Source organism: Apostichopus japonicus, chromosome 20, assembly GCF_037975245.1.
Source record: "Apostichopus japonicus isolate 1M-3 chromosome 20, ASM3797524v1, whole genome shotgun sequence".
Classification (NCBI taxonomy): domain Eukaryota; kingdom Metazoa; phylum Echinodermata; class Holothuroidea; order Aspidochirotida; family Stichopodidae; genus Apostichopus; species Apostichopus japonicus.
In genome coordinates, this window is record NC_092580.1 from 15,742,113 (window position 1) to 15,754,686 (window position 12,574).

At 37.4% G+C, this 12,574-nt stretch overlaps 1 protein-coding gene across 1 annotated transcript in view; it reads right to left on the bottom strand.

Annotated features, from left to right (window-relative positions):
- Positions 1 to 12,574, bottom strand: part of LOC139962170 (uncharacterized) — a 31,824-nt gene that overhangs the window by 12,968 nt on the left and 6,282 nt on the right. The window contains exons 6-16 of the mRNA XM_071962132.1: positions 11,103 to 11,181; positions 9,798 to 10,007; positions 9,292 to 9,429; positions 8,095 to 8,335; positions 6,775 to 6,965; positions 6,036 to 6,181; positions 4,760 to 4,958; positions 3,886 to 3,928; positions 2,417 to 2,944; positions 1,547 to 1,783; positions 586 to 804 (exon numbers count right to left, since the gene is read on the bottom strand). Coding sequence (XP_071818233.1) covers positions 586 to 804; positions 1,547 to 1,783; positions 2,417 to 2,944; positions 3,886 to 3,928; positions 4,760 to 4,958; positions 6,036 to 6,181; positions 6,775 to 6,965; positions 8,095 to 8,335; positions 9,292 to 9,429; positions 9,798 to 10,007; positions 11,103 to 11,181 — 2,231 coding nt within the window. The remainder of the gene's footprint in view (positions 1 to 585; positions 805 to 1,546; positions 1,784 to 2,416; positions 2,945 to 3,885; positions 3,929 to 4,759; positions 4,959 to 6,035; positions 6,182 to 6,774; positions 6,966 to 8,094; positions 8,336 to 9,291; positions 9,430 to 9,797; positions 10,008 to 11,102; positions 11,182 to 12,574) is intronic.

The following is a 12,574-nucleotide window of genomic DNA, read 5'->3' on the forward strand; positions in this document are numbered from 1 at the left end:
CAACTGTCATTTATAGTTACTTTGTTTATTTCTTATCGTTATTCTGTAAATGAAATATTTTTACTTTCCTTAAAAAAAAAACAGGAGGGGGGGGGGGCAGAATAGAGCCTTTATGTAAAGTCGTTGGGTTCGATGTTCATTTTGTACTAATGTGATATAATCTTCCACAAAATGATTGTGAATTTATCATAAATATACAAGCAGTTTTTAATGTGTAATGTGTAATTTTTTTCGTTCCCAGAAATGCAATCGGGGTCGAAACAAGTTCAAACTTTACATATAGTGTCTTTCGGATACCGAGGTTTCAAACCGTATTAGCTTTCTATCTGCACTATGGTCCAATTCTATACATTATCATACATTATCATACATTATCCACGATAACATACGATAACACACGATAACATACATTATCCAAGTTAAAATATCTCGTTAAAGTCCTGGCCCCCACCTCCCCCACAACCACTCAACCCCTCCCCCAAAAAAGAAGAAAATAAAATCTGCTAAAATATCAATTAATGGTCACTCGTATCCATATTTAAAACTGCGCTAAATGGAACACGGGTAATTTAGCTTAGCGCACACCTTTTTTTCATCACTATCGCCATGGCAACCCTGAGTTTCTTCATCTGTTTTTTCTTTTTCTTTTTTACTCTCTTCTTCTCTTTTCTTCTAATCTGTTTCTCCTCCTGTGTTAGTTCCTTCTCCATCTCATCCTCAGAGGATGTGACGTCACTACTTCTAACGCTACTCACTGGACTAATGCTTACTCTATCCATCTCTTTGGCAATTTTCTTCTTTATTCTGAAATGAGAGGGGGGAAAGAGCTTTGAAAACGAATGAAGTTGATGAGGGTGGCGGAGAACGTGATGTAATGTGATCACGAAAATTGTCATTAAGACACTTCTCTTTGCCGCATTCAGTAAAGTATTCGTGTGTCGGATATGAGTTTATTTATCAAAATCATAAAAACAAACTGTACCTCAGTAGGGCCTATAATTATTTATATAGCTACTGTTTTTTTCAAAATCAAATTTGCTTGAAACGAAATACATTCTTGAAACCTACTTTCCTCGAAATGTTAGCCCTCACCTTTTACGAAACCTAAGCTAATGTTCTAAAGTATTTAAGAAACAATTACAACCACCCCTTCCCACCCTCTACAATATACATGATACAAAATACAAAATACATATCCATACAAATACAAATACAAAATACATGATACAAAATGCAATCCTGAAATCCTTCCACTAAAATAGTTTCTTCACTATACTTGTGATAACCCAGCAAATTAGTTGTCTCGTTCATTGAACATTTGAATTGTTTCTTTGAAGAAAAAACCCGAGAGTATGTCTACAAACAAATCCATTGGTTCAAACCTTGTTTGTAGTGAAGAAACGAACGGTGTACATAAGTCAGCCATATAAGTAAACATATATTCACATTACTTCCCTGTCTACTATATACATATATATATATATATATATATATATATATATATATATATATATATATATATGAAGACAACAAAAAACTAATTTACTTCTCTTGTTCCTTCTTCTTTTTCTTCTGTTTCTTTTCTTTTTTCTTCAACTCTTTCTTTTTCACAACCTTTTGTTCTTTCTTCCTTTCTTTCTTCACTTCCTTGGCCTTTTCCTTCTTTTCCTTCTTAATAGCGGTTGTCTCTTCCTCAGGGAGGGCGTTGTCCACGTCAGAGAGTTCTTCTGTTGCCACGCTGCTAACGGAACTCGCTGAACTGACAATGTCGGTTAAGCTGTCTCTGTTGAATATTCATGAAATATTCATGAGATGAATTCAACCTTTTATGTCATCTTCATACAGGTTGGTTTTCTCTACTATTCTTTATCATGTTTTTATAGTAACTTGGGTGCGCGGAAGGCTATGAGCCCTCCCTCCCTCCTCCCCACCCACCCCTGCCCTCTAGATCTCATAACAAGACAAGACAAGACACAAGAAACAGAAATATAATATCCAAGACAGGAACAAATTGTACTGAAAATCAACAGGACAGAGTTTTCATTTTAGTTTCCTTCATTGTTGTTTTCAAGGCGTGTAGTTTTGCTAATATGTAAATATTTCTAATCGTACTGATTCAATAATGTTATATTTCTTGTTCAATACTGCACTAGAAGATCACGTTTGTGGCACGTGATGTTCTTGTATGTTCTTTTTCACGCAAGGTGAGTAGCTTAGGTGGGAGGGTGGTAGCGTGGGGGGGGGGGGGGGGTAACTTATTAGTCGTAGATCCTGACATCAAAACATCAATATAATATGAAATATGTTTTCATTTTGTTCAATTGCTTTGATACGACAATAAAGGTGTTTCTCTGCATAAAATAGCTAAAGTAATTGGTTCTTTTCATCTCAAATATCTATTTTACGGCCTATTTACCTCTCTTCCAACTCACTAACTGTTCCATCTAGTGATTTCGTTTGATCTGTCACACCGATGTCATTGTTGTCTTCCTGATCTATTGTTCTTGCATTGTTCTCCGATACATGATGTGACTTCTCCTTTTTACTGCGTTTCATTTCTGTCTGTTTCAATTTCTTTGCTTTCTTTTTGGCATTTTTCTCTTTTCTTTTCGCCTCATCGGCTAATTTCTTCTCCAACTTCATCTTCTTTTCTTCGATTCGTTTTATTTCCTTCTCAGTCTTTTTCATAGCAATTTTTCTTTCTCTTTTAGCTATTTTCTTTTCTTTTTTCTTCTTCATTTTCTTCTGTGCTTTCATTTCTGTCTTGTCTTTCTCTGGTATATCCTGATCATCACCCTCCTTCTCCTCCTTCTCCTCCTCCTCATCCTCCTCAATACTGAGGTCAGAACTGTCCACCGTACTCGAGCTGACGTCACTGACCTCCGATGAGCTTTCCGTTGATGACGACGTGGATGACGTAGAAGATGAGCTTTCCTCTGATGAGCTGAAAACGAAGAGGGCGATAGGCTAAATGTGTTTAGTCCTCGCAAGCCAGAGAAAAATTAAAAATTTGCCTGTGCGATTTCCTTAATAAACATATTTTTCTTAAACATAGTTTCTTAAATATATATGTAAATATATTTCTTTCACTATCTGATTTTGCTACCAATTAAAATTTTTTTTTTTGAAAAATGGGTTTAAATTGTCGTAAGCAATAACTGCTTTTCACTAGTAGCTTATGACGTCATAGTGCATCTTTCTAAAATGATATAGGAACCGATATAAATACTATAAAATACAAATACTATCACACGAAGGGTGACAGCTCACGTTTTCACTTTAAAATTAGAAACACGCCCAGTATACCGTTGTCGCTCAGCAGCAGAGGCTAAAACAAATACAGGATGGGGTTGCACAAAGTTTATCACCAAAACGAATCCCGAAAGCGTTTGTAGGTCTCAAATTGTAAGGTACGTTTTCCACCCCCCTCCACCCCTCAATAATTTACGGAGAATTAGGTAAATACGCAGAGAAATACACTTGGCGCGTCATCAATTATAAAAAATTAGATTCTCAAAGAAAATGAAAAAATCTGAAATGATGGAAGCTGACCTCAAAAGTTGACAGAGGAGGTTTAAAAGAAGAAGCCGCAACGGTATGTACGTGTGTTATTATTTAGATATTTCATTATAGCTTTCTTGGTATTTGTGTCAGAATATTGACATTGTACACAGTGATATAGCTTCCATTTGACACTTTAATACTTACACGCCTGCATGATTGAGTAATGTTAGAGAGAGGTAGGCATAAACGTCACTTTACCGCTATACTGTTGGAAACAACATTCCTTTTGGGCAATGCGGAAACATTAAAAATAGATCTAAAATAATTCAAGAAAAGTTTTCCAAGAAAAAAAACAGCGGAAGAAGCAAAGTTTGTTCTTACGAAGTAGATGATGAAGAAGATGTGTCGTCGGAAGATGAAGAATCTGAAATCATCAAAAAGATGAAAATCGTTACCATTGAAACATGTCTACGTCACATGAAAACGTCATTTAAAGCGATATACCGAGTTTCATTATTATCTGTTACATTATTACCACAACTAGGTTGTTCTTCTGTATAATTCATTCTTATGTTTCTTACTACCATTATATCAATTCCTTTTTTTGTTATATACGTTGTTATTTAATATCGCTGTAGAAATTATTAGCAAGAAATAACTGTTGGATAACAGCGTCGAAAAGAAACGTCTTCGGGCAGAATACGTAGGGATTGTGGATTAATGTTAAATATTGCTAATCATCTCATCAAAGGGAGTTAAGGTTATGTTTATATAGAAAATTTCTTTGAATCACAGTTACCCCAAATAACTACATCAAAAAGAGTACGAATATTTTATTATACATATTTACAGCGAAGTGGAATGTTAACATTATACGTGAATTTGAGTTTTATCGTACAATTACCAATATTTATAATAATTGAGGGCAGCATTTAAGTTTATTGTTTAGTCGAGTTATTTTTGCATTATAGACACGAAATATGTTAATAATACAAATGAAGAAAAGAAAGAAATGTCTATATTATTTTGCTTTGATTTTAAACATGATTTTTTTTCTAAGCAGTACTCAGGTTTTGATTCTCAAATTTCAGTAAACTCTGGTAGCTTTACTGGGCTTTTCGTAAAATATTATGAACCAAGATTATTCTTGATCTTGATTTGTTATCCCAACAGCATCTTCAATCAGTAACTAATACATTAGCTTATTTAAGGTAGTGTTCAATCAGTAATATCTCATCAAGTTAGTTTCTTTTACCTTCTGATGAAGATGATGATGAAGATGAACTATCTTCAGTCTCTTCCTCCTCCTCCTCTTCCTCTTTCTCATCTTCTTTTGCTTCTTCTGATGAGTCATCATAGGACGAGCTGCTCGCCGAGGAGCGACGACGTTGCTTTTGTCTTTGTTTCTTCGTTTTCTTCTTTGTTTTCTTCTTATTTTTCTTCGACTCAACATTCTGTTTAAGTAAATTTAAATGTAAGAAAGAAATAACAAACCTTCAGTTTTGGATAGTTTAGTTATGATAGCACACAGCGATAAATAAGCATCATTAATAGCCCACTGATTAATCGAAATTTGAAAAGTGACAATTTGCTAATAGATGGCGCTGTTAAGAAATAGATGTAGTCAAACATGCCGCTCGACATGGAAAAGAAAAGGCAGAATTTCAACAAAATGGAATACGAAGATGTTTCCGGGGAAAAAAGTAGAAGAATGTAGCATGCGTTGGAATCGTAGATTGGAAGGTCGAAGACAGTGACCCACATGGGGTTATTGGGGGCGCAGTGCAAGAATATTACCAGTTTAATAGGCTAGGTAGATTGGAGTCAGCCCTTACCGAAATCCAGATCTGGCCAAGATCTGGAATTTCAATCTGGGCCAGATCTGCTCCAGATCTGGAATTTATATCTGGCCAGATAAAAAATTAGGCAGATATAACTTGATATAAAATGAAGTTTTATATGGCCAATATAAAATTTTATCTGGGTTGAATTTTATTGCATCCATATCTGGGCCAGATAAAACTTTATCTGTTTATCTGGATTGACTCTGTATACAGTTATATCTGGCTTTATATGGCCAGATTAAACTTTATCTGCATATCTGGTTTGACTCTATATCCAGTTATATCTGGCTTTATATGGCCAGATAAAGGCTTGATATGGCCAGATTAAACCAGATATAAAGCCAGATCTGGGATTTCGGTAAGGGTGCATATGTACTGGGAGACAAATAAGGGAGGAGAGAACTAAATGTATTTTTCCTGAACAGTCAACGGACACGTGCTTCAGAAACTGACTCTACCATGGACTTTGTGTGGTATCGGAGATATCCCCAACTCACAAAATACCATCTGCAATGACCCATCGTCAGTTAGATAAGTTTTAACGATTATTCCATTTTGCTTTGGTCGTGGACACTCAACGTGGCAATGACTTTGAAGCCTACAATCTGACCCCTGCGTGTCTGACCTGCCCCCCCCCTCTAAACTCCACCACATACATTAAACTGATGATTATAATAGTAGACATACCCATGTTATATCACTGCCTGATGAAGATGATGCTTGCTTTGGTTTCTTTTTAGATGTCTTTTTCTTCTTCTTGTCCTCATCAGACGAGCTATCACTCAAACTACTGGCGCTAGAATAATACTCTACCACGGTACGAAGTTTTCTTTCTGTTGCCATAGTGAATGGAAAGTTATAGGTATAGGCTATAGTAATATATATATATATATATTAACGTCATTGTAATAGGCTAAATTAAGATTAAATCACTTGTTTCACGTCACCATGACGACATACTTTAGATGGATAGGTAATAATCAACAGAAACTAACACATATCTGTATATTGGTAATAATCATTTATCTATGAATAGGTAATTTAAACATACACATGTCTGTAGATACGATAGGTAATAATTAAAGTTATCTAACATGCAAACCAAACCACAACCAAAAAGGTAAGATAAAATTGAACACTGCAATCTTGCTATGTATCCTTCCAGTTATACTTTCTAGGCGTGTTCTCATTCTCTTCCTTCAATCATTTAATACTGGTATAGGTGAACCTTTCTCGTGTGGTCTGCATATTTTCGTTGCCGGGTGTGGGATGTGGAAGCGATGGCGACAGTGGATACATTTAACAAGTTTTAAATGTCTTAAAAGCTCATTCGCACTAATAACGTTCATGTTGTTTCACAAGTAAACCATTGAAGGAATTTCTGTCTACAATATTCAACGCTACACCTATTATGCACACTTCTTACCTTTCTTTCCTGCAGGAGTGAGTGCCAGTGGGTCCTCCTCATCTTGTCTCTCCTCTCCTCGTTTTCGTTTTCCTTTCTTCCGTTCACGTTTCTTCATTCTCCGTTTCTCCTTCTTTCTCTTCTTCTTGCTTCTTCTTGGTCGACGACCCATGCGATCGTCTCCGTCTGAATCACTCGATGATGACACTGAGCTAGAAGTAACGGAAAAGGTCAAAGGTTAAATAAGCGGGGAGGTACTTGATCTTACCTTCCCCAATCCCCCGGCCACACTCCCTCCCTTCTTCCTCTACTCTTGACCAGGCGCGGCGGAACGGGAAAATTATTGGGGGGGGGGGCTAATGTGTGGAGACTATCCAAGCGGAGCGCCACCATCGGTTGGCGCGGAGCGTACAAGAAAATTTTGGGTTTTTCAAACCCCCAGATGGCCGGAAACGGCACTTCCCGAGTGTTTTATGCTGCGAATACCTAGCCCTAAAATATGGGTCTCAAGCCTGCAATTTCTCAGATTGCACGTAAAAATCTGTAAAACATTGTAATTTGTATATTCGATGGTGTTTTAAGAGAGTAGCTATTACTCGTAGTGTACTCGCAAAGACGTTTTTGAGTGTAGTAAATTACTACTTGCAATTAAATGCAATAATTAAATAAATGTCATAAGAAAAAACAGAAAGCATTTCTTAATGTCAACAAATGGGTAATTCCAAAACCATATGCAGTTGCCAACAAATGTCTATGAACCAAGCACAGTCACGAATGCATGTACAGTACATGTGAAACGCTAAAATTGTGTTTTTGTTCGTTTAATAATTGATTGCGTTTAAACATAGAGCCATGTTCCACGCCTAGCGTGTACTCGTAGTGTAAACGCAAATTTTGATGAGTGTAGCGTTTAGCTTATTACACTCTTATTTAAAACACTAATATTCGATGAGGCATGATACAGACAATCAATGTGGTCTATAGCCAGGGGACGGGCCGAGGGTCCCCCGAGCATTTACTAAAATTATTACACCTATATAGTATACGTGTGCATCGGACAGATCGACAAGTATGCATTGAAAAATGGGCAGATGCACGTTTCGGAGCCTTGGTAAATATTGGGGGGGGGGGGCTTATCATGCATTTGCCCCTCAACTTTTTCATTGGGGGCCCCCCCCCAAGCCCCCCCCCCGGTTCCGCCGCCACTGCAGTCTTGACAACCATCACGAATCTTCAGAGACGTATGATAAACGTGCAAATCATCAATCCTACCAATCTACGAACGACATTCGTTGACAAAGAATACAAGAAACAAACGTCCCTTCTTTTGTTTTCATTTACCTAGTTTCTACACTGTCTCGCTCCTCACTGATAGCGTCATCACCTCTCACAGAACGGTCTTCGCTTTGTCTTCGTGACCAGCCTTTTCGTCTATTATTATTCTTCTTTCGCCTTCCATTGCTATCTTGACTAGTTGTTGATCTCCTTCTTCGGCGTTCCATACGTTCTTTACGTCTTTTCCTATCTTCATCAGATGAGCTACAATCCGTAGTGTTAGGACTCCGATACTTTGCTTCACCTCCTGAGAATAAAAAAATAGCCGTCTAATAAAAAAAAACGATGAAAGGTCATTTTGTCATTACTGATCATAAAAGATTAATAACAGTTACGACTAGACATCTGCTTTAAGTTGTACAATATACCACTCTCCTTATTCCCCCTCCCCCCTCCCGAAACAATCCCCCACCGACCACTTCTTTCCCTTCCCATAGGGTATCATTTTGGACTTGCACCTGCGGGCACACCCTACTTTCTTTGCAGCGTTCCTATTGTAAGTTGTTCATATTTCATTTCAAATTATCACCCAAAATATATGTATTCTGGTTTGAATCAATGTTCGTTTAGGCTTCCATTGATGCTACAATGAACTAAACTGATAATTCCAAAACAAGCCTGCAACCGACGGGTGTGACAGAGCAGAATGTCTCCCTGATTATTTCATCCAAGGATATTCTAAAGTAGTGTAATATATCCAGGGGGAATTTCTACACTAGTGTAGAATATCCCCATAGTAACGAACTGCTTTTTTATGCCGCTAATAAGTCGAATTAGGCATATTTCAACATCCGATACCACACTGCTACTATTTGTTTCAAGTCTCTAATCTCTTGAGATTAAAGACACTATGAATCTGTAAGTTTATAACATGGCGTCATTCTGTCGCAAAATTCTCCTAACATATCTCTTCCTATCGCGGTATTTATTCTAGGGGGAGGGCGATAGGGGTCTCACCACTTATACGGAATTAATATAACGGATAAACAAGATACCACAGTGCTGCGACGTTCTACACTGTCACATCAACGACTAAAAAGGTGTATATATATATATATATATATTTATACATATTGGGAGAACATATGGAACATGAAATAGTTCGATAAGGCAAAAAAATATAACATTGAAATAATTGTTGGAATCGTTAGAAACAAAAACCGAAGGGAGATGTTTTACGTTGCTATGGAAACAATAACATACCGATATTTTCGTTGTCATTATCTTTTGTCCTGCCTCTTCTTTGGGTTGGCAAGGACAATCTGTCTGTCTCATGTTTCTGCTTGTTATCTTGTAATCTTTCCTTTTTGACATCTTCGGGCGTTTTCTTGTCCTTTTGAACTACAAAAGTGAAAAGTTAGAAGAATTCATCAATTTCACATCACGTGTTTTAGATTGTTTATCCCTCTTTATTTCTTTTTTCTTGTACAAAGATTAGCGTTTTTACCGTTGCATCAAAACAATCGTGAACTTATGCATTAAAGACATAAACATTGCTAATAATGATAAACTATCCTGAAAACCTAATTTAATACTCTTCTTTGATTTTCATTAATCTTAAAAAAAAATATCAGTCTCTGTCTAACGTACTTAGGAATTAACCTCAGAAATCATGTTAAAAAATCATTTATCGTGTATATAGATTTATTAAAAAGAACACAAACGGATTTTTTTAAACTCTTATCATCATTGTCAAATTATTTGCTAACCTTTGACCATCTTCCCAGAATCGTTCTCAACGAATCGCTTCTTAGAAGCTTTGAAGTCAACAATCTCATCACCTTCTTCAAGATTTAGAATTTTTTGTGCAAAACTATAGTCTTTTTTCAGTCGTTTGTATTCAGCGTCGGTCACGAAGATGTACTGCGATACTCGAGTGCCATCTTTCTTTTCAATGTATATCTTCACTCTTCTCTTGTCTGTGTATTGAACAGGATTAAAGTATAATAGGAAAGCAGCCAGGCCCGTAGCCAGGCCCGAGTACACCCCTTTCCCCTCCCCTCCTCCCATGCAGACTGCCGTGCTTCACCCCATATCTGAGTCACCGCAATGTTTACAAACAAGCTTCGAATGTTGGCACCCCTCTTATGCAGAATTCCTGGCTACGAGCCTATGAAAGCTGCGGTTCGCAGTTAATTTTCTACAAGTACCAGAGAGAACCAAGGTGGAAGTGTTGAAGCATACGGCTTCAGAGCCAGTATACCATATTAGTGCAACCTTTTGGGACGATTTGTTTTTGCGGGCCGGATTGAAATCTTTCGCGGGCCAGGTTCGGCTGGTAGTCCGCCTATATTGGATCCGCTGATCCAACGAGTTTATAACAAAGAAATCACACACCTCCTACAAACATGTTATTGAAAGAAAAAAAAACAGTCTCACAAGTTGAATTTCACAATGATGCGTAAAATTCTCGAATGAGTATCGACAACAGTAACAGTTGAGATGGCAGAGGATGTTCGATTGACATTAATTGCGTGCAAATACAACATATATGTGTAATGTATGTTTACAAACATATTCAATTTCAAAAGCGATGTGGCCTACGTGTGTTTTCCTCTTGTCTGGCGTGAAACTTGTAAGAAACTAAAATGGCTATTTTTTAAACATGTCATTATCAAGGTGCTTTTTATAATACACACTTAAGTGCATCCGAGAGCCACACCTTCCACAACCACGCCCCCCCCACCAGCCAACTCCCTGCCCCTCCCGCACGTGAATTCGTAAAGGTCCACTGTTACAATCAAGCTGTGAAAGTCAGTATCCTAACTTTCAATAAAAGTGACCTTCTTGTTTCTTGATCGCAATAAGACTCATCACCATCACCATCATTACCATTGTCGTATCATTATCATTATCTTATCATTACAGTAGCAACTACCATAGAAATGCTAAAATCTGTAACATTTACACATTAACGAATAGCGCTGGTTTATATAAGTAGAACTTCTTTCATTAAATTTATCAGTTAAAATTACTTATTAATTGCAATTACAATTTCTTCGTTGTTTACTCACGTGACTGCTCGTGATTCAACATTTCCTCTCGTCTAGTAACAGCATCGTCTTTGGATTGATTTAATCGGCGAACATTTTCCTAAAAAAAAAATTGGTGAAGCAAAGAAATATTGAAATAATTAACCAATTTCTACATCTCCCCCCTCTATAGGTTTGCCATTAGGCTTGGTAATTTTCATGTATTGTCATACAGTGATAAAGCAAGGGTTTAAGTGGAAGATGCCAGGAGTATACAGAGGTATGAACTATGAACGGAGTGCAACTCTTTAGGAAGGATAAACTTGTGGAAACCGATTTCATATTTAAGACAGAGCCCTGGGTGATCTGTGTTTGATCTAGACTAATCAACTAGCCCAGCCGCTTTAATTGATGAGCTAAAGAGATACAAGTGGTATAGAATTAAAACTGGTACTGATAATGATATTTTACATCAGTCTATAACGTATCGAAACTAATTTTTTTTTACTAAAGTCATCTTTCAAGTATACGGACGAAGAAAACAACCGTTAAAGGGTGTGAAGACTCGCGCATAACGAAACGTCTCATGCCGGTAATCTGACCTAGTTTCGAATGAGGTGTAACAGAAGTGTTAGACACCACCATCGATCCCAGAAAATACACACACAGCTTGCTACTGTCGGTAATTGGACACTAGTGTACATTTAGTACATACAGCTGGGGTCAATACCCGTGGGTACAGCACAGTGTATAGGCGATACAGCGATGGACATCTCAGGTCCAGCAAAAGATAATAAGGTATCACGTTTCATTACTGTCTGCATTTTGTAGCGACACGAACAAAACGTCACTTGCAAGCAACGGAAAGATAACTTTTTCAGAGCGCGGCACGCGGTTTGGGACGAGTCTTCAATGCCTTTAATTCAGACACTGAGGAAAAACCATATAGCGCCAACAATTTGTGACGTGTGACGAGAAAGATAATAAGATATATATATATATATATAGCACTGCAGCCAATCATTGGAGGGTAATGTAAATGCTGCAAACTGACTAGCATCCAAAAGAGAAATATATGTATAGGGGTGTGACATATATCACATGAAAGACAATGTTTGCCAATCGCTCTAACGCTATTTGATAGCAACGACATAACGTAAAATGTTAAAGGTCACCAGCAGGTCTTTCACATAATTTATGACCCTATATAAACAGGCAAACACATTTCGGGAGTGCACCAACAAAGCTTGTGGTGTCAATGTTTGCCAAATGTCAAATTTGTTTACAGATACAATTTCTGACGGTAAACAAAGATGGTATGACGGTCTGACTGAGTACCTCATAGTTAAAAGTAAGAGAAAGGGTTTGTTACACCAACTGAGAATATATTGCTCGGTAGCGATATGAGTTTTAATTTTATGGCCAACTTACCCCTCCCCCTTACACACCCTCCTAATCGTTACCCTCCCCCCTCCCATTGCACCGTACGTATCTTGACTATACGTTATATTTTA